The sequence below is a fragment of the Diceros bicornis genome, chromosome 5 (genome assembly GCF_020826845.1).
Source record: "Diceros bicornis minor isolate mBicDic1 chromosome 5, mDicBic1.mat.cur, whole genome shotgun sequence".
Lineage (NCBI taxonomy): Eukaryota > Metazoa > Chordata > Mammalia > Perissodactyla > Rhinocerotidae > Diceros > Diceros bicornis.
The window spans coordinates 53,216,574-53,239,300 of NC_080744.1; the positions used below are offsets into that span (position 1 = coordinate 53,216,574).

Genomic DNA, 22,727 nt, shown 5'->3' on the forward strand with positions numbered 1-22,727 from the left:
TATATTTTATAAAGCTACAGTAAATAAAATAGTGTGGTCTTGGTGAACGGACAAACACACAGATCAGTGGAACAAAACACAGTCTAGAAATAGATCCATACAAATATGAACAACTGATGCTTGAGAAAGGCACAAAAGCAATTCAGTAAAAAAAAATAACAGTCTTTTCAAGAAATTGTGCTGGAACTACTGCCATCTATATCTTAAAAAAAAAAAAAAAACGAAAAACAAAAAAACATATCCTTACCTTGCAACACACACAAAAATTAACTCAAAATAGATCATAGGCCTAAATATTAAACACAAAACTATAAAATTTCTAGAAGGAAACATAGGAGAAAATCTTTGCTATCTTAAGTTAGACACAGATTTCTTAGGCGTGACACTAAAAGCCTGATCCAGAAAAGAAAAAGACTGATAAATTGGACAGCATCAAAATTAAGAACTGTGGCTCTTCAAAAGACACTGTTAAGAGAATGAAAAGATAAGCCACAAACTAGGAGAAAATATTTGCAAAGCACAAAGGACTTGTATTCAGAATATGGAAAAAAAAAATTGAACAATTAGAAAACAAACAACCCAATAAAAAATGAGCAAAGATTAAAAGACACTTCACCAAAGAAGATATACAGTAGAAAATATGCAAACGAAAAGGTGCTCAACAGTAGAGAAGTGGAAATTAAAACCACACTGAGATAACACTATATGCCCATTAGAATAGCTAAAATTAAAAAGACTGAGCACACCAAATGCTGGTGAGGATGCGAAGGAGATGGAAGTCTTATACATTGCTGGGAGGAATGTAAGGTGGTACAACCACTTTGGAAAACAGTTTCGCAGTTTCTAACCTATCATATGATCCAGCCATTTCATTCCTAGGTACTTACACAAGAGAAAAGGAAATATATATTCATATAAAGACTTGCCCATGAAATGTTCATGGGAACTTTTATTTATAGTAGTCCCAAACTGGAAACAACCTAAATATCCATCACAGGTGAATGGATAAACAAATGGTGATAAACCATAAAATGGAATACTATTCAGCAATAAAAGAATGAATTATTGATATATACAACAACATGGATGGATCTCAAAATAATTGTGCTGAGTAAAAACAGCCAAAAGAGTATATACTGTATATTTCCATTTATATAAAATTCTAGAAAGTGCAACCAATCTATAGTGGCAAAAAGCAGATCAGTGCCTGGGAATGTGGGGGTGGGGGTGGAGGGAAAGATAGGAGAGAGATTGCAAAGGGGCAGGAGGAAACTTTCGAGGGTGATGGATGGATTTACTATCTGAACTGTGGTGATGGTTTCACAGGCGGATAACACGCCAAGACTTATCAAACTGCACACTTTCAATATGTGAAATTTATTGTATACCAATTATACCTCAATAAAGCTGTTAATAAAGACACATTAAGCAATAAAAATGTTACTTTTTAGAGAAATTACGCCATACATCTCTCTGTTGTCCTTTGTGTACTGTTGTCAGAGAAATTATATTGAATCTACCTGACTGCTTCAAATATGATTTAATGATTGTAATTAAAATCAAATGCATTAGGAATAAATTAATTAAATTTTAAAATAATTAAAGCCTGGAAGGGAAAGAGAACAAGTGAAGAGAAAAAAGAAATAAAGATAAGCAAAAGGTGGTGAAAATAAAGAACAGACCAGAGGCCAAGAGAAGAAATTATGACAACTGGAACTAAAAGGAGGCAACATTTGAGATTATAAATCTAAAGAATAAAGCAACATACCCATTACAGAAGTTTACCAATTCTCATTTCTCAGCATAGACAGTAGAACAAAATCAATAAGCTAAGGACTCTCTGGGTAGATAAGGGAAGAGAGATCAATTCCGGCAGAAGAAATGGCATGTGCAAAAAGTCACAGAACTGTGAAAGGCAGGTCACATCTGGGGGTGTGCAAGCAGCCTGGTGAGGCTAGAGAGCAGGAGAACGTGCCGGGGCCAGGTCAGGAATCAACTGGTCTGTTACCTTAAAGAGCTTGGACATCCAGGTAGAGATGCCCATGCTGCAGTTAGAAACAGAAGTCTAGAGCTCCAAAGAGAGGTTAATAATTAAAAGTGAGCTATTTCAGGGAAATATTCTAAATGAAATACTGTGTTGACTCACTCATTCAATTACTTTCATATTGGTAAATATAAAATTAAATAGACCAATTAGGTTACTATAAGCGAAAAATCTTTTTTCCTGACGGTCTTATAGGGAAAGAAGGGAGTTGGAAGGGGAAATGGTGACTAATTTCCATGTTCAGAAACCAATACTTATGACTGAAATGAACCTTGGACCTTCCTTTAGGAACAGTGCTTCTATGCAGATAAGGGCTAAATCAACAAAAACTGCTTATGAAGAAAATCTGACCCGCTAAGCCTGGAGGGTAAAATTTTCTATGAATTCACCAAATGATTCTCCGGGATCCCTTGAACAACCTAGGCAGAGGGGGCATAATGGTCCTGTGGGCACACGGTGCAGTGCAATGGCACTGGAGCTGTGCTAAACCTATGAAAGCCTCTGGTGAACAGGCCTGGAACACAGAAGAAGTGGAGAAGAGAGAGAGGAATAAGTTCATGGAGAACTCAGGTGATCTTACCACGAATTAGTTCTATGCTCTGTATGCTGAGCGAACCCCAGAGTTCCTTCATTTGTAAAATAAGGAGTGACTTAAAGGCATCTTTACCAGTGCCTGGCACACAGTAAGGAATCAAAATAAGGAATCTTATTGGATGAAAGAGGAATCTCAGTTCTAAGAGTATCAAAATTATCAAGTCAGAGCTGTAGTTTTTTTCTTAAACAGGCCTGGGAAGATGTTCTGGAGTATGACCCAACCAGTTAAATTCTGTGTAAAGTAGTGATTCTTGAACGTTAATGAACATAAGAATCATTACAAAAGCTTATTAAAATGAGAATTCTGGACCCCACTTCCAAATGTTCTAATTTAGAGGATCCTGGGTGCTGCCCAGGAATCTGCATTTCAACAAGCCCCTGTCGCCCTCCCCAGCGGCTCCACCCACCATCACTGTAGGTGAGGCAGTCTTTGAAGAACTACTGGAGAACAACGCTAACTACATTACACTTTGCTGCAAAGACATTCCTCCTCCACCAGAATTCAGTTCTAGAAAACTTAGGTTAAGGGAGTGGCCCCGCTCTAGGCCATAGCGGAATCCTTAGTGAGTTCCTTACTAAGTCCTAAATGTCCTCTTCCAACACTACTTTCTAAATCGAGTACACTATTCCACTTCAAGAGGAAAAGGATTCAGAATCAGTTTATCCAAGCAAGCACCCAGGCGATCTTCCAAAAAAAGTGAGATAGAAAGGCAAAAACAGAAAAAATAAACATTTATTAGAAGACAAAAATGTTTGTAAAATATTTATAAAAGCCAAAAAACAAACAAAAGAAAAGTAAAGCTGCCAGAGGAGAGCAGGAATTAGTTTTCAACAGACACATTATTTGCAAATGGAAGTTTCAGATTCAACTAATATTTACTGAGTTCTTACAATGTGCCAAGCAACAGGACTGGAACTTTCAAATACATTATCTCAATTAATCCACAAATAAACCTATAAGGAGTTATTCACTGTCCCTCTTAATAGACGAAGAAATGAGAGATCAGAAAGCCTAAATAATCTGCCAAAGGTCACACAGCAGGAGAGCTGCGATTGGTTGAATCTTGCCCCCTTCTATTATACCACACTTTCCCAAGCATAAATTATTCTATAAATTTCATTTAAAAATAAACAGAAAACAGTGATAGCTAATTTTACCAACACTTCACTAAGAACCCAGCCCTGTGCTAAACACTTTAGATATACTAGCTTATTTCATCTTCACAATCCATGAATTAGGTACAATCATCCCTTATCTATAGACAGGAAGTTTGAGGGCTGGAGCGATTAAACAATAACATGTACCATGAACAAATCCACACCACCATTATAGATGTTTAAATTATGTCTAGTTTTCTGAGATGGATCTGACATATCTTATTTAATCCTGATTGCTTTTAATATGATTTGAAGACTGTGTTTGGAATTTCTTATTGAAAAAGTGATGATTTCCTCTAGTTTTTTTTAGAGAGGCAAAGTACGGTGTTGTGACACAGCGTTCTTTGAAGCTTTCATTTTAGCAAAGTGATGAGGATACTTTATTTTCCTTTAAGAGACTCTAAATAAAGGATTGAAAGAAATTAACTCAAGCTGAACTACACGAAAGCTCTAAACTTCCTAAACTAACGTAAAATTACAGAAGGAGGTCTTTATTGATCATTACATTGATCAGACTGATTATTAACCATTCACCTCAGCTGTATTACCTTTGCTTATGATAAGCCACTGGATAATTTTGTAGATGGAAATTAACTTGGCCTGAATGTAGGTGAGAGTAATATAATCTGAGGATTAGAAAGATGATCTATGGGAAATAGGTATAGGGGAAAATCTAATATTTTGCACACTTTTGTATCCCTTAAATATTAAGTACTTTCATTAGAACCCTGGAATTATGTGTTTGGCAGTCATTGAACATCTGGTGTCCAGCGTTGGCTCACTCTACCAAGAGTTCAGGGCACAAGGAAATCAGACACTCACTAACTCCTCAACATGTCCCATCTGTCGTGATTTAGGTCCTTAGGGCTGGATTTTTTTTCTCTCTATATATAAGGCTTTTCACTTCCAGAAGAGACTTTAAAGGATACACACTGAACTAGTATAAAATCTACATCTCTGGAGTTTAGCTGCCTGTCAAAAGTAGAGCTACCTGAAATGACAAAAACAAAAATGCATTTGCTATTGAGAGGTAACAGTGAAACCTAATCTCCCATTTTACATTCCAGCAAAATATGTATTAAGCTTTTTGAAAGCACTGGTCCTTAAGATCAGGCATGGGAATGATTCTGAGAATTAAATGATACCGGTATTTGTTGCTTATCTGCCAATATCAAGCAACACATTTCTCACAAGGGTCCCCACAGCTGGGGTTCCTTTCCTCCAAGTCCCTTTTGTACTCTGGTTCCCACTGCAATTTCATTTTCTCCAAAAAGAAAAGGAAGATAGGCCTCCATTTTTCCCAGTTGTGAATATTAACAATTGTGGAATTAAGATGTAGAATTATCTTTTTCTTAAATATTATCTTTGAATGAAGCAGCTTTTTATTTAAATTTAAATATCCTAAATTAATGATATTTCTCCTTAATGCACAGATACATTTGAAAACCATGTGGAACAAGAGAATTTTAGTTCTAACCTTGATCTTAATAAGCATCTTCAAAATCAGGAAATTTTTAAGTAAAATGGTGCAGAATTATTCTTCTCTTCTTCCATGCTCCCATACACACCATACTACATTAGTTACAAGTTCACAGATTATCACCTGGGTTAGACTGAATGACACAAGTTCTCTAAGGTCTAGCATAGTACTTGACATTTAATAAGCGCTCAATAAATGTTTGTAGAATTGAGTTAAGATATCTTGGGTTTAAAACTGTAAATCCTATATCAGAGAGTGTCAGAGAGAAGCCCTATACTATATCAAATGAGATTTAAAGAGGCTAAAGATGAATTTTAAAGTAAGTTTTAGGAAAAAAATTGAGTTAGAACAGTGTCTATAACCTTTCAGAATTAGACACTTTAAACCATGCTTTGAACAAAACACGTTCCACTGAGAAATTATCCTTTCTAAGTATCCCCTTTGATATGTCATTCTGGATTTTTAATGGCTCCCTCCTCCTATGGGACAGTGTACAGCCCTTAGCCAAGAAGGCAGTGTAGCACTGTGATTTGGAGTACAGGCTCCGGGTCTGACTCTCAGACCTACAATTGACTAGCATGTGACCATGGCAGGAAACTAACCCCTCTCAGCCACACTTTGCTCACCTGTGTGTCTCCTAAATTGTTGTGTAGATGTAGTGAGATGATATATGCAACGCACTTAGCAGGTACCTGGCACACAGTAAGTGCTCAACTGATGTTGGCTATTAATATCCATAATTTAAAGCCTTAAATACTTTTTAAAAATTATCCATTTTTAATACCTTTATTGAGATGTAATTCACATACCATAAAATCCACCTTCTGAAGTGTACAATTCAACGGTTTTTAGTATATTCAGAGAGTTGTGCAACCATCACAACAATTACTACTATCTAATTCCAGAACATTTCATCACCCCCAAAAAAACCTCCATATCTATTAGTAGTCATTCCCCAGTCTCCCCTCCTTCCAGCCCCCAGAAACCACTAATCTATTTTCTATCTACAGATTTGCCTATTCTGGACATTTCATATAAATAGGATCATACAACATGTGGCCTTTTTTGATTGGCTTCTTTCATTTAGCATAATGTTTTTAAGGTTCGTCCATGCTGTACCATGTATCAATACTTCATTCCTTTTTATGGCTGAATAATATTGTACTGTATGGATACGGATATACCACCTTCTGTTTATCAACTACTCATTTGATTGACATTTGGGTTGTTTCCACTTTTTGGCAATTAGGAATAACATTTCTGACAAGTTTCTGTGTGTTCTTAGATTTTGTCAAAAGCTTTTTCTGTTTCTATGGAGATGACTGTGTGGTTCTATCTCTTATTCTATCAATATAGAGTATTACATTGATTGATTTTTGCATATTAAACCAACCTCGCATTCCTGTAATAAATCCCACTTGACTATAGTGTATAATCCTTTTCATATGTCGCTGGATTCTGTTTGCTAGTATTTTGTTGAGGATTTTTGTGTCTATTCATAAAGGATATTGGTGTATAGTTTTCATGTGATGTCTTTGTCTAGAAGGTCTTCTATACTTTGGCCTCAATTTTTTAACTGAGAATTCTTTTCAATGGCTTGATTTGCAGAATATTACTTTCTAGTTCATCTGCCTCCCAACCTTTCTCCCTAATTCCCACTCTACTCCACTAAAACTTCCTAGACTTTCTAGCTTCTAGTTGTTGACTAATAACTGACTTCTTCCCAATTCACTCTACTTATCCATATTCTATGAGACTTATATCAAATCTCCCTTTCTCTTGAAACCTTGACAGACCATTCAACTCCCAGAGATCTCTCCCTTCTTGGGATGCTGATGTCATCTTACAAACCAACATTTTGTTACTGCTTACACTTTACAAAACTCATATTGCATTTAATTAACTTTGAGAAATATGTGTGCTTACTATTATTAAGCCAATGTTGTAGAGAATTAAATGACTGGTCCATAATTGTATAGCTACAAGGTAAAAGATATTAAACTCTAAGCTTCTGGTGGCATTTTAAAGAAGGAAAGTGTTCCATTGATATATCACCTTTTAGTTCTGAGATTAAGCTTTTATTTCTCAAATTCAGTCTTTCCTTCTTGATGTAGCTAACAAATATTTATAATGCATGTTGACTACACATCAGATGCTACTTGGGGTAGTGAGAAGAATGCCTATGAGACAGACTCCAAAAAGAATGCCACCTCTCCTAACAAAATCTGTGTATATGACCAGAAACTGTCATCTTCTGAAGCTAAAGCTAAAAAAATCAACACTAAACTGATAAGCAAATCAGTTCACCCAAAGAGATTAAAAATAAGCTATTCATGGGACTAAAGTACTTTTTAAATAGTCTATACCAAACAAACCAAGGACTTTTCTGAATCCAAATGTTTTTAGGGTTGTAGTCTTAAGACTTTAGTTATATCAACTGAAGTAAATAAATTTGTAACCTCATTGACTATAATATATACAATTTGAGGCAATGATAAACTAGGAGGATAAGTGATCTGCCTGAAACCTAGAGAAAGAAATCAAAGAACAATATCAAAATTAATCAAAAGATGCCATAGAGGCTTCTGCTTCTGGTCATAATGGAGTAACTGGCACCAGACTTGCCCTCCCACTGTAAACAACTAGAAAAGTACATGAAATCGCTTTCTTCACACTGAACATCAGGCAGTATGGGACCGTGATCCTAGAATAAGAGAAACAAATAAAGGAAGATTTTTCTGCCAAGACTTTCTAGACTGCAGCATGAGATGGGGAGACCAAGGTAGAACACTGTTTCACTGAATTGATGAAACAGATCAGAGTTTATAGAGGCTGAGGTGGCTAAAATGTGAGGGGCTTAGTACCAGAGGGAGAGAATGAGGTCCAGAAATCTGCGTGGGGGTCTTCTTGAGTCTTTGGCTGCATGCTAAGCTGGGAATATGTAGGATGAAACTCCATGAGACTGAGTAAAGAATGAAGACCAGGTAATCTGTATGCTGAATAATTCTCAGAGCTCATAGAGGGCTCATACAGCATTCAACAGAAACTCCAGAATGATTTCAATTTAGTAAACTTAGTAAATTTTAGTATCTTAGTAAAAGATAAACTAGTCTTAACAAAGCTTAAAACTAAGTGTCAAAAGAGTCAAGCTGTACTGCAAGCAACTTAACTACCTGTCAGGAAAAAAAAAAACCCCACACTCTTTAAAGAAAGACAACAAAATCCACATGTTCAGTAACGTAATGGTCACAATGTTCAGCGTCCTTTCAAAAATTAACAGAAATTTAAAAAGCAAAAAAACAGACACATTTAGGGGCCGGCTGGGTGGTGCAAGCGGTTAAGTGCACGCGCTCCCCTGCGGCGGCCCGGGGCTCGCCAGTTTGGATCCTGGGTGCACACCAACGCCCCGCTTGGCAAGCTATGCTGTGGCGGCATCCCATATAAAGTGGAGGAAGATGGGCACAGATGTTAGCCCAGGGCCAGTCTTCCTCAGCAAAAAAAGAGGAGGATTGGCAGATGTTAGCACAGGGCTGATTTCCTCACACACACACAAAAAAAATAGACACATTTGAAGAAAATAATGGTCAAGTTTTTCCAAATTTGATGAAAACTATAAACTCAAAAATCCAACTATAAATTCATAGATCCAAGAATTTTCAATAAACCTCAATTAGGAAGAAAACTACACATCACAATTAAATTGTTAAAAAGCAGTAAAAAGAGAGGATCTCAAAAGCAGCCAGAGAAAAATCATTATGTACAGTAAAACAAAAATAAGAATGACTACTAACTTCTCATCAGAAACAGTGCAAATCAGAAAAAAAGCAGAATGACAGCTTTAATGTGGTGAAGGTAAAATAAAACAAAATAAAAACTGTGAAATCAGAATTCTATATTTAGGAAAAGTCATAAAAAATGAAAACAAAATAAAGACATTTTCAGACAAACAAAAGCTAAGAGAATTTGTTACTAACAGACCTGAACTATAAGAAATACTAAAGAAAGATCTTTACATGGAAGGAAATGATATCAAAAAGAAACTTGGGCCTACAGCAGAAAAAGAAGAGGGCCAGAAATGGCAAGTATGTAAGTAAATGTAAAATAATTTTGCTTTCTCATTTTAAAAATTTTTCAAAAATATAATTGAATTTTTAAAACAAAAAGAGGAGCAATATACTGTGGGTATATAACATATATAGAAGTAAACTATAGGCCAATAATAGCATGAAGGATGGGATGAGAAATGGAAGAATTCCATTGTACAGTTATTACATTATGTATGAAGTAACATAATACTATTTAATGGTAGACTGCGATTAAGATGCATATTGTAATTACTAAAGCAACCACTTAAAAAAGAAGTATAGCTAATAATCCAAAATAAAATATAAAATGGAGTACTCAATTCATCCAAAAGAAGGCAGAAAAGGGCGGGCCGCATGGTACAGTGGTTAAGTTCAGCATGCTCCACTTTGCGGCCCGGTTCAGATTCTGGGTGCAGACCTACACCACTCATTGGCAGCCATGCTGTAGTGGCAACCCACATACAAAATAGAGGAAGACTGGCACAGATGTTAGCACAGGGTGAATCTTCCTCAAGCAAAAAGAGGAAGATTGGCAACAGATGTTAGCTCAGGGTGAATCTTCCTAGGGAAAAAAAAAAAGAAAGAAAAAAACACAAAAGAAGGCAGAAAAAGGGGAAAAAAGGAATAAAAAGCCAGATGGAACAAGTAGAAAACAAAAATTAAGATAGGAGATTTAAACTCAATTATATCAATAATTCATTAAATATTTAACAACCACCAAGAAAAAAAAAAGGAAACCAACACAGGAGAGTACATAATGTATTATTCCATTTACATGAAATTCTAAAATAAGCAAAATTAACAAAAAGTCAAAGTTTGCCTGAGGCCAAGTGTGTTAGCCACAAAGAGGCATGAGAAATCTTTTTAGAGTGGAAATATTCTATATCTTGAGTTGGGTGATGGTTACATGAGTGTGTACATTTGGTACTTAAATGGGTACATTTTACTGTATGTAAATTATACTTCAATAAAGTCTTAAAAAAAGTTTAAAAAAATTTTTAAATGTCAAAACAGAAATTTGAACCCAAGCAACCTATAAACAAGTGCTTATGTTCTCACTGATTCACTATGCCACTTCTTGTCTGGCCTGAAAGATCAGGTCATCCATTCAATACAACTTTCCAATACATGATATTGTGACTTTAAAGAAAAGAGGTGCTTAGTTTTTAGACTGAAATATCCTTGGAAGAAAAAGTTAAATGCCTAAAAATTAATTTATCCAGAAATGCCTAAGACCTATATGATAACATCAGTGATGAACATTACAGGACAAATAAAGAAAGAGATTTATACCATGTTCTTAGACGAGAAGTCAATCTTGTAGAGAAAGCTCCTACCCTCAATTTAACATAGAGAGGTAATGTAATGTCAATCAAAATTCCAACGCGAGTTTCTGGAAGGAAGGCAAGGTGCTTAGAATATTGATTTGAAATTTCATCTGAAAGAATGGTCATTACAAAAGGTTTTCAAAAACCAAACAAGAGGGTATCTTGCCTACCATATTGCAACATATCTTTGAAAGCCTAGTATTTAAAGCAATCTGGTACTAGTGAAACAGTAGACAGGGGCCAGCCCGGTGGCGCAAGTGGTTAAGTGCATGCACTCTGCTTCGGCCGACTGGGGGTTGTGGGTTTGGATCCCCGGCGCGCACCAACACACCACTTGTCATGCCATGCTGTGGTGGTGCTGTGGCGGCGTCCCATATAAAGTAGAGAAAGATGGGCACAGAAGTTAGCTCAAGGCCAATCTTCCTTGGCAAAAAAGAGGAGGATCAGCATAGGATGTTAGCTGAGGGCTGATCTCCCTCACAGAAAAAAAAAAACAGTAGACAAAATTTTGAGTCCTAAAACAGAAACATGTATATATATGAACATTTATCATATAACCTTAACGTTGTGTTCAAATGAGCTGCAAAGGGATAGACTGTTTAATAAATGGTGTTGAAGTAATTTATAAAAAAAAATAAACTTAGGCCTCACCTTTCATTACACATGAAAATAAATTCCAACCAGATTAAAGATTTAACAAAAACAAAACTATAAAGGTACTGATAGAAAATGTTAACGACCATTTGTATAATCGTGAAGGGGTTTCTTTAAAGATGACAGGAAACTCAGAAGCCATTAAGAGAAAGACTCAAAGATATGACCACATACACATTTAAAACTTGTGCATGGCAAATAACTCTATTTAAAAAATAATTTTAAACCAAAGAACAAACTGGGAATATTTGCAGATTTTATAAGGAATAGAAGATTAACATACTTAATACACAAAGAGGTCTTATAAACGAAACCATCACTCTAAGGCATTCTTGGTAATATAAGCAAGTTAAATTTTGTAATTCTACTTCTAAAACGTATCCAACAGAATATCTAATATACATATATATATATACACACACACAAAATTTGTCTTGGACCCCCAAGGATTTTTATTTCAGTAGTCTGTGTAATAGGGAAAAAAGTAAAAAAACTGAAGTGTACATTAATAAGTAACTAAACTATGATACATCGATGCCAGAGTATCCTACTCAACTATTAAAAAGAATGAAGATCTACAGGTACTGACATATAAGGTGTTACATATTTTATATATTATGATCTCATCTTTATTAAAAAAAATTATACAATAGAAGCCTCTTAACTGACTCAATCAGTACCACTGGTTGGTTAACTGAAAAAGAGGGGAAAGCAGGGAAAGATACTTTATGTATTTCATTTTAATAAAAAAATATGGCCATTCATTCTGCAGTCTTTGGATATAGGACCAAGGACTTTCTTTAATTATGGGTCCACCAGTCCTTTCTGATTAAACCATATTTCTAAAATATTGTTTATAATTTCTGGTTTCAGTTTATTTAAAGTGGAGTGAGGACTTAAAAACATCTGCAAAGCAATCCAGGTGCACGCTCTATCTAGATTTATTTTTTTCCCCAATCTTTTACCATTGTCTTGCCCACTCCTAGTTGACTGCAGTTTTTCTTAGCATCTAGCCTTTAGCAAATCTTTTCAAAGCATTAGTCTTAGTTTAAATAGAAACAATAATTCCCTTTCATATACACATTTTGGTTTACATATTTCATTAAAATTGCAAAATTACATTTTGGTGTATATATTTCATTAAAATTGCAAAATTACATTTTGGTTTATATATTTCATTAAAATTGCCAAATTACTATAACAAATACAACCAGAATAAAAGGTTGGAAACAAACAAGATTAACTCCTGACAAACATAAAACTCAGTAATCTCTAACTAGAAATTAGCGCTCAGGTTTATTAATCAATCTCTGATGAAATTTTTTAACATAAGACAGTTTAATGAAGAATCATTAACTGTATCAGCTGATATAATCAAGTCCCTAGACCTGCGCTGTCCAATATAGTAGCCACCAGCCACACGTGGCCATAGAGCACTTGAAAAGTGGCTAGTCTGAATTGAGATGTGGTGTAAATGTAAAACATATACCAGATTTTGAAGACTTCATATTGAAAAGAGAATGCAAGATATTGTTTTTTATATTGATCATAAGTTGAAAGGATAATATTTTGGAAATCCTAGAGTAAATAAAATATATTATTAAAATTAATTTCACTTGTTTTTTAAAAATGTTTTAATGTGGCTAATAGCAAATTTTAAATTATAAATGTTTTCCTCATTATATTTCTACTAAGTAGCACTGTTCTAGACCTGCACACATCCTTTGTTCAACAGTGATGACATCTGCGAAGATCTACTTGAAACAATGACGCAGACTCGCTTTTTTATCATCTCAGTTACCTGAATCCAGACATTTGTGAGTAACATTTTACAAGAAACCTCTTTAACCAGACTTGTGACTCTATATCAGAGGTCAATAAACAACGGTCCATAGGCCAAATTTGGCCTGCTGCCTATTTTAGTAACAGCCTGCGAGCTAAGAACAGTTTTTGTGCTTTTAAATGATTGGAAAAAAATCAAGAGAAGATTAATATTTTGTGATGTGTAAAAATTATATGAAATTTCAATTTCCGCATCTATAAATAAAGTTTTATGGGCGTGTAGCCATGCTCAGCTTATACATTACCTATGGCTACTTCATGCTACAAGAACATGGTTGAGTAGTTGCAACAAAGGCCGTATTGCCTGCAAAGTCTACAGTATTTACTATTGGCCTTTTACAGGAAAAGTTTGCTAACTCCTGCTCTATAACTTCCCCTATGGCTCACCGGCATAGTTAGTTGCCAATTGCATCTACAGGATCTGGTGAAATAAAGAGAAGGGAAAGCTGTGTTTCCATTTGAATCTCATTTTAACCAGAGATTAGTTTAGATTTCCAGCTTCTCAACTTGCTGCTGCCATTACTGTTCTTGACTCAAGAAAGCGTTTAGAACCCCCAGCTTCTGGGACAGTCTCTTCTGGGACAGTTTGTTGGCTTGTTTGTGTTCGCCTCTGATATGCGTCCCTTTTATTTCAGAATATAACAGTTTTGTTTGTTTTTCTGGGACAGATTTTACACAGATGGCATCACAAAAACGCTCAGAGTTCTATGGCAGTGAACGGTCAATGCGTGCCTTCACTGTGACATTCACCAGTGTTCTAGCCATGACACCAACGCTGCCCTTGGGGGGCTTGGGTACTCACTGCTCTTTTGGAATCCAGCCTATGAGTGACATTTTCAGTTTTCTTTTAAACCCTCTACTTACGCAGGACTGTTCCTCAACCCATGGTTTCTCAGGCACCTACCTCAGTGGACCCTGTGAACGCAATCTTGTCTATGCCGATGTGAGAGGCTATTGCTGCCCCAGCCGTTGGCCCGTATCCTGGCAAAATATTGATGACTCCCGGTGGAAACCCAGCCTAACAAAATAGAATTGGAGGAAACGTGGCTTGTGAAAGCTGATGAAGCACATTAAATCAGACATGCTCCAGTAGGCCCCAACTGTAAGGGGAGTGGGAGCCACTCCTGAAGTCGGTTTCTCTTACCTCCTTGATGAGGGCTCCCATGTAGAGCGCGCTGAGTGGTGTTTGTTCTGCTGGTTTAATGACTACTGTATTGCCACAGCACAGAGCTGGAGCAATTTTCCAGGCAAACATCAGCAAGGGGAAGTTCCACTGAAAGGAAAAAGCTCAAGGTTGACAGATGGAAAAATATTCCTCCACTATGTTGTTTTCAAGCCGTGACTTCTCAGATTTCTCACACTAGTCCTCAACATAGATCCCACCACAAAGTATAGATGTTTAGATTTTTTAATTACTTCATTAAGAATAGACTAGGACTGACTTCGAAAATCTCCTTTTCTCCCTGTTTAGCAAATTACTATATTCCAACTACCCACCAAAAGAAACCTCACGGTGAAAAGGGAGTCTTTTGTTTTGTTTTGTTTTTTCATTGTCGTTATTTTATATGTTTTTAAAATTAGAATTTAGTTCCACTAAGTTCTTGTGTATGAAAACTTTTTCTTGCATTTGTGATTTTTACACCAGAAATTTCAGACTGGTATGACAGCTCTTCAGTGTGGAAGAACTGAAAGAGAAAATTCCAGCTATGAATTATATTTAAATCAACGTATATTTCAAGACAGATTATTTCTTTGCATACATGTATTGTCACAAACCACATGATTACAAAAAATAAAGTAAATCTACTGATGAGTATGCAAAAATTTTAGTTTGTCTCCTTTCCACCACAAAATAAACTAATGGAGACTAGAAAATGTATGTTAGTATCTGAATTGGGGGCATAAAAAGGCTGCCACTGATTTTAAAAGGATATTAACTTTGTATTGTCATAAGCACAGGCATGAGCCTCAGTACTATCAGGTGTCGTTGATAATTTCATTAAGAAAGAAAACAGAAATCCTGGCCCCCTGGCTTCAGCCCCTGACCACAATGTGTTTCTGCCTGAAGCATCTCAGCTGCCATCCTTGAAAGATTCTCACTGGCCCTGGCAAGCTTGCAAAAATATACAAGTGTCTTGCCTTCACCAAACACCCAATTTCTTTTCCCCTTAGTTGTTTATAAACTTGGGAGTCCACAGTGATGTTTTAATTCCATCTACAGTATATAAATCTTGGAGTGCAGTAACTGAGCCGGAGCTGGCTGACAAGCAGCTCTTGCCCTGTCAGTGAAAACTGCAGCTCCGAGAGTCTGGGAAGGGCAAGAAGAGCAGGTCTGAGTTCCTGCAACTAAGCTGACAGACCGCACCCCTGCTCTGATCCAAGGGGCATTTCCCTGGCTGGTTTAGGAGGAGAAGAACTTAAAGCAAACCTCTCATTTTCCATTTTTATTCTCTAATAAATTTCACAGTAACCTGGACCTTGTAGATCATTAAAGAAAACATTAATACGTCTCAAAAATCTTTGGCCCCCAAAGCCAAAGATTATCTTGAATTATTCTACATTTTGCAAAAAGAAAACTTGTCTACACTGTAAGAGTTTAATTTGAGCCTCCCCTGAAATCCTTGCCAGAACGATTAGCTAGCACTGTCGGAAGATTCGATGTTTTGTACAATGCCAAGGCAGTGTATGAAAGAGAAAGAAAAAAAGAGAATGTTTAATGTTCCAATCCAAACACTACGCACTACATCTATTTCCCTTTACAAGACACACAACAGCCCGGTATGGTTTCAATTATGACTGTGACATTAATTGTACTGCTGTGTCTTCTGTAGAGTCTTCTATCTAGATTCTTGTGAAAAGAAACAGTGGGAAAGAATAGGATTAAAAGACCATATAAAACAATACGCCTGGAAAGATGGTGAGTCACAGTTTTAAAAAATAAACAAGCAAATATAACAAAGCATTAATTTTCCATAAGCAGAATGGACATCCATAACCAAGGGCAGGTTATTAACACACTGGGCTTTGCTTTGCTTATTTTAATCATGAGAATTCCATGACTTGAGAACTCAACTCCTGGTAACGGAGCTGAAACCCTATTAACCTGTTCAAATAAGCATTTGCAGGGAGGCTGTTAAAGATATGTCAACAACATGAGCTCAGTTTTTTTCCCCCAGTAATGGAAAACACACATCACTGAGGTCCGTGTTTTATGTATCTTTAAGAGAACTGGTTCAAATGAAAATAAATAGGAGGCGCGAGGAGATACACTCACCGGGATGATCTGTCCACACACTCCGATGGGTTCGTGTCTTGTAAAGGTAAAATAGTCTCCATCTGAAAGGAATGAGCATGGTCACTCCCACCGAGTTCAGATGAGAATTAAAAAACGCAGAGAGAGAACTTGGGTGGCAGCAAAAAACAGAAACAAAGTTGAAAAATCACCCTACTCAACCATGCATGAAAGCTGGTAGAACGGCCATTACTTGGCATAGGGCATCTCCAGATATGGCTCCCAGACACCCAGACCGTACTGACAAGAGGACCTCAGAGGCAAAAGGAAGCACAAGTTTATGACACTTAGAAGAAGTCCTTGGGGACAGTGTGCAGGGGGAGCTGGAAACTGGACTATATTAAATACTAAATTTTATACTAAATATTAAAATGATACGTCTGGAAGTTATTTGATTTAAAAATTGAGGCACCTCAAAATTTTAGATAACTTTCTGAAGTATTAAGAGAACTAAGTAAAACGCTATTGAGTAAATTTAAAATGCTAGGCATCGAGAAAAGGTAAGGAGTAAAAAGATCTATTTCACAACTCACTCCAGGCATCTAAATGCACTTTCTGGGCACTGAGGGCACACAGGCCTGTCTAGGCCTATTTCAGGAAGCAAAAGTCCACCTCAGAGGCGATTATATCCAGAACTCAAAGCCTCCACCTCAAACTACCCATGGAAACGAGGACGATTGAATATCTGTGTTTTCCTTATTGGAACAATAGGCAGTTGGAATAATTACCCAGGAAGTCCAAACCAAATTCTTCTTTGGGAAAATGCCATTACGTTTATCTGAATTATTTTAAATGGCTAATTGAAATAACCAAAGAAAGGCTTGTTTTTAGCACATGCGCTTTCATTTCTGGTACTGGGCCAAGTCTATTTTTCCCTCAATTGCCAATCCTCTGGCCACCTCACTGATGTGTTTCCTCTCTCAGGGAAAGTGAAGACCCTCAGCTAACACTCGTGAAGAGCATTACTATTAGGGATGAGGATGTAGGGCGGGGGGACAGGAGGAGTGTGTGGGTTAGGGGAAGAGAAATCATGTGATTGTTTACCATTGTCCTTCCACACACCTGAATCACTAATATTTAGCACACAGAATTGTTTTAATTAAATTCAGAATTACACATTTTTAAATAATTAAAGGTCTCTCGACCTCTTCCCAGAGTTAACAGCTATCTGCTGCTGGTACATCTTTCAAAGGACTTTTTTTTCACCTACAAGTACATGTAGCATCTTTTTATCCTCTCTCTCCTTTTTTAATACAAATGGGATCATACTATTCACAGTTTTCTGTATTTTGTTTTTTTCCCACTTTTTTTCATATAAAGCTAACGTTTTTTTTAATGGCTGCATGTTATTCCACTGGCTCAGTAAATAATGGTACTACTGCAAACTGTCCTGAGGGACGTAGAGACTGCATTCAGTTTAGGCTACTATAGATACTGCTGCAAACACTATCATTTTATATATCTTTGTATAAGTGTGGAATTTCTCGGTTAAAGTATATGTGCATTTCACATTTTGATAAGTATCGCCAAATCACCCTTCACAAAAGTTACACAATTTATAATTCCAACAACATGCTATTTTCTCCTACTCTTTAACACTGGAGTTTTGCAAACATTTTAATTTCAGTTAACCTGATGGGTGAAAAATGGCAACTTGTTTTGATTTGTGTCTAATGATATATCGATTGAATATCTTTTCATGTTCACTGGCCATTTTCAAGTTTTTTCCTTCAGGTTTATATCCTTTGCCATTTTTCTATTGGGTTATTCATCTTTTTAGTCATTTGAAGAACTCTAAGTATATTAAGGAAATTAGGCCTTTGTCATGTGTATATGCAAAGTTTTTCCCTAATCTGCTGCTTCTCTCTTAATTTTGTTTTATGTATATTACTTTAAATGGAAGAAATCAGGAAATAGGCAGTGTTCAGCAATGTAGGAAGGAAATTATTTTAGAATATATCTCCATTACAACAAAAAAAGAGCCAAAATGTAGAAATTGTCCATAGGATGACAATAAGAAGTCTGAGTAATATTTTAAAAATAATATTATCTTAGCTTTGTATGCAGACAATTCAAGAATCTTCACAGATATCATTCTTTATAATAGTGCAAGTTACTACCCTTCTTCAACTTATAAATCTCTGGAAAGTTTTTTTTAATATTAATAACTTTTAATGTTTCATATTGTTTTTTCAGAAGATATGAATGCAACATCAGGCTCTTCTGTACAGAAAGGTTTTGCATGAGGAGCAATACCACTGATCAACAGGCAAGAAGAGTTTCATTTGCAAGGAAATCCTCCCCACTACACTCTGTAACTTGGCAAAGGTGACAGATTCAGGTGGATAATCACAGACCACAGAATGAGTGCGTCAAGATGGAGTGCAAATGGGCTGAGAAAAAAATGCAAATATGAACTGAAGAAGAACACAGGTGTTTATTTTAGCAGCACGTGTGGGAAATTAGAATGGTTCTGAGAAAATGCACGAGGCACCTGCACAACCACAGCATGGTAATTCATAAAGCATTTCCCTTCTCTACATTCCAAATGCTTAAGAATTTAGTTGTATTACTTATATAGTTTTGAAAGTTACTGAAGAAATGAGAGAAGAAAAAAATGTCTGCAAAATCTTAAAAAGCTGACCTCATGAGGAATTGAACTTGACTCCATAATTGTGTCCCAAGAGAAAGTGAGTTATGAGGAATGAAACCTTTCTTGGATAAATTGTTCACAGATCTGACATTTAGCTAAAGGCTGACATAAAGGAAGGGACTGAAGAACCTTCCATTCCTACACTTCCTCCAAGTACTAAATAAAGAAATAAAGGGTATTCTGGTGCTTGAACTCTTCCCCAAAGAGCACTGAGTGAAAGAGATAAAGAAAGGGCTCTAGACCTTGAGCTCAGTCTGTATTCTCATCTGGTTAGTGGAAGATGATTCTGGACACTCCTAGTCTGACCTGAGGTGCCTGGCAAACACAAGAGCTGTGTCTTCCACATGTCCCCTTGGCTAGGGCTAACAGCACCTCTGAGGTCCTTCACAGCTACTATGGCCCTGCTCCCAATCCCACCAAGCTTCTAGACTAGGGTTTCCCAAAAGCCAGTCACTCAAGAGCCACCTTCATAATTTTTGCCATATCCAAGTATCACTTACTCTATCACTTACTTAATAATTTGTTAAATCTACTCATCTTTTAAAAATATGTAAATACTACTTGTTAGCCTCACCTTAAGGAAAAATCTATGAAATAATAGGTTTCATGGGATAGCAATGTTTTCTTCTAATATTAAAACCTAATAATTAAAATAAAAAATGTTCACTACTTTACTGTACAGAATCATCTTGCATGCTACCAGTGCCATATGGTATGCCATATTGCACTTCTCAAATTTAAATGTGTACACAAAGCACCTGGCGATCTTGTTAAAATGCAGATTTTGAATCAGTAAGTCTGGGGTGGACCTGAGTGTGCATTTCTGCAAGATCCCAGGTGATGCCAGTGCTTCTGGTCCATGGACCACACTCCGAGCAGAGAGGTTCAGAGGAATCGAGAAGGTAAAGGCGAGTCTGCAGGTAGCACGAGGACCTGTAGTTGCTGACTTCATTTCCATGTATTTATTTTTTATCTCTCAGATAACTCTACTAATTTGCCTGAAAGGAGTTTCAAGTGTAGGAGAATCTGATCAATGTTTTTAATACTTTTAGAATGGTAAAGTAAAGGCTGGCCCCGCGGCTTAGTGGTTAAGTGCATGCGCTCCGTTACTGGAGGCCCGGGTTTGGATCCCGGGCGCGCACCGACGCACTGCTTCTCTGGCCATGCTGAGGCGGCGTCCCACATACAGCAACTAGAAGGATGTGTGACTATGACATACAACTATCTACTGGGGCTTTGGGGAAAAAAAGGAGGAGGATTGGCAATAGATGTTAGCTCAGAGCCGGTCTTCCTCAGCAAAAAGAGGAGGATTAGCATGGATGTTAGCTCAGGGCTGGTCTTCCTCACACACACACAAAAAAAACAGTAAAGCAAGAACAAAAAAATATATATTTCTATAGAACCTTACAAAATATTTTCACCTTCTTATCTCATTTCACACTCAAAACAACTCCATGAAAAGAAAAATAGGGCAACTGTTATTACAAGCATTTTATAAGTAGAGACAATATGGCACAGAGAGGTTAAGTCCAAAGCAATATAACTGGTTAAGCTGCAGCTTCTGGACTTGAATCTGGGTCATCAGACTTCAAGTTCATCGCCCACAGAAACATATTAAAGACTCTTGTGAATAAGGTGTTGGATTTAGGTGGATACCACAGACCACAGAATCAGAGTATAAGGTCAAAAAGGAGTACAAATCGGGGGAAAATGACAACGTTTTTGTGAAGGGTGAAGATGATTCTTTGAGGAGTTGGTATGTGGACACAGAGAACTCACATAAACTCTGGTATCTTAAGTTCTAAAGGGAACAGAGCAGAGCAACACCCTCTCTGTTCTTTGGTGGGGGTTCATCAAATTACACAGGAGAGATAGCAGTTATTTAGTTGATTAGAACAATTTAATTATTTGGATTATTCCTTCAGGGTAAACAAACTTCTTAAAGCCGATTTTATAGTTGCTTGAAAAAAATTTTTGACAGAAACTTTATTCTCATGAAAATATCTAGCCTTGGCACACTCCATACATAGACTAGATGGAGCATGATGAGGCAATATGTACAACCAATAAAATCAGAAAAATCTGAAATGTGCCAGAAATTGAGGAGAAATGTATCCAATATGGACCTCAAAAAATAGCTCCCAGTTACAACACTGAGTGTTTCAAAAACCACAGCAAATTTTATATACCTGATAACACTAAAAATGAGTTTATTTAACAGCATAAGAATCTGTAACACAATTCAGTGAATGGAAGGTCATCTTCCAAACTCTAACCTGTGTACAGAATTACCATTCAAGGAACTGGTAACCCTTTTGACAACCGTAGTATTAAACAATTAGACCAACTACATCGAACTGTTCCGTTATGTCCCCTAGCAGATTCCTATGTATTCTGACACTAAACAGACCTCACTGAACATTTTACAGCTATAACGATCAACTCTATAAACGCCTACACAAACACTGAGACTTCACGTTAGTATACAGTCATGCTAACACTCTTCTTCCCAGGAATCTGCTGGTAGCTAGCTTCTCAGAAGGTAGACTACATGTTCCTGAGTCTGTCATGAAGATATCTTAGCTCGATCACTACTCCATTGTGTGGTCTTGGAAAAAAGTTACTTTACTTCTCTAGCTCAGTTTCTTTGTCTGAAAAATGAGGCGACTGGTCTTAGGGATCCCTGACGTCTTTTTCAGCCTTAACTTCTGAAAGAGGTTACATGTGAAGCAGACTTCACGACCACCTGTCACCACCAAGGCAGGTCCCACTAACCACCCCAGGTTCTTCTTAGGTGGGCAGAGCAAACAGCGCCTCACTCTCATCCTGAGTGAACAAGAAGATCTCACCATATGAGTTCTCTGTTGACAGCACTAAACTAGATCAACCTGTTGAAGGCAAAACCTTAGGATCTGAGTCCATGTCTGCACACTTTTAGCCTATTCTTTCGTTTAACAGGTAAAACTGGAAGGGGGTGAAGCGAATAAATAATTACATGTGACCTGGGTAGTTTTTTTAACCTTTTCTATATGCTAATGTATCATAAAGCCATTTTTATGTCAGAATTCAGCTTAAAGCACGGACTACATTTTCTCTGCTTATGTATCACAAAATCAATAAAATCAACACTGTTACAGAGAAAAATCACGAGTAATGAAAATCAGTTAACCCCCATTTCTCCCTCAGTAAATTAAAAACAAGCTTTGATCCTGCCTCCATCACAATGAGTTTGTGGACATGAGAGGAGCAGAGGATTTTGATATAGGTTAAAAATAATCAAAACAGGGAATACTTCCCCTGCAGGACTCCTATGAAATCAGAGATAATATAATGGGCACAAAGTGTTCAATAAATCATAGTAATGATTATTATTTATCATCATAATTAGGAGTTGCCATAGTAGAAGGGTCAAAGCACAGGATTTATGGTCAGAAAGAATGGTTCCATTGATAGCACGGCAGGAAATAACGGACAGTGTTGTAAAGGGAACAACATGGAGACCCTTGTGAATCAAACTGATATTGTATGATTCTGTGATAACATCCAACTGTGAGCCTTGAGTGGGATGAAATGGGGAGGGATAGGAGAAGCTCTCAA

General features: G+C 36.8%; 1 protein-coding gene across 1 annotated transcript in view; it reads right to left on the reverse strand.

Moving 5' to 3' along the window:
* The window catches only part of ALDH1A2 (aldehyde dehydrogenase 1 family member A2), a 53,404-nt gene that overhangs the window by 22,413 nt on the left and 8,264 nt on the right, over positions 1–22,727 (reverse strand). The window contains exons 4-6 of the mRNA XM_058540462.1: positions 16,460–16,521; positions 14,330–14,458; positions 14,090–14,203 (exon numbers count right to left, since the gene is read on the reverse strand). Of these exons, the coding sequence (XP_058396445.1) occupies positions 14,090–14,203; positions 14,330–14,458; positions 16,460–16,521 (305 nt within the window). The remainder of the gene's footprint in view (positions 1–14,089; positions 14,204–14,329; positions 14,459–16,459; positions 16,522–22,727) is intronic.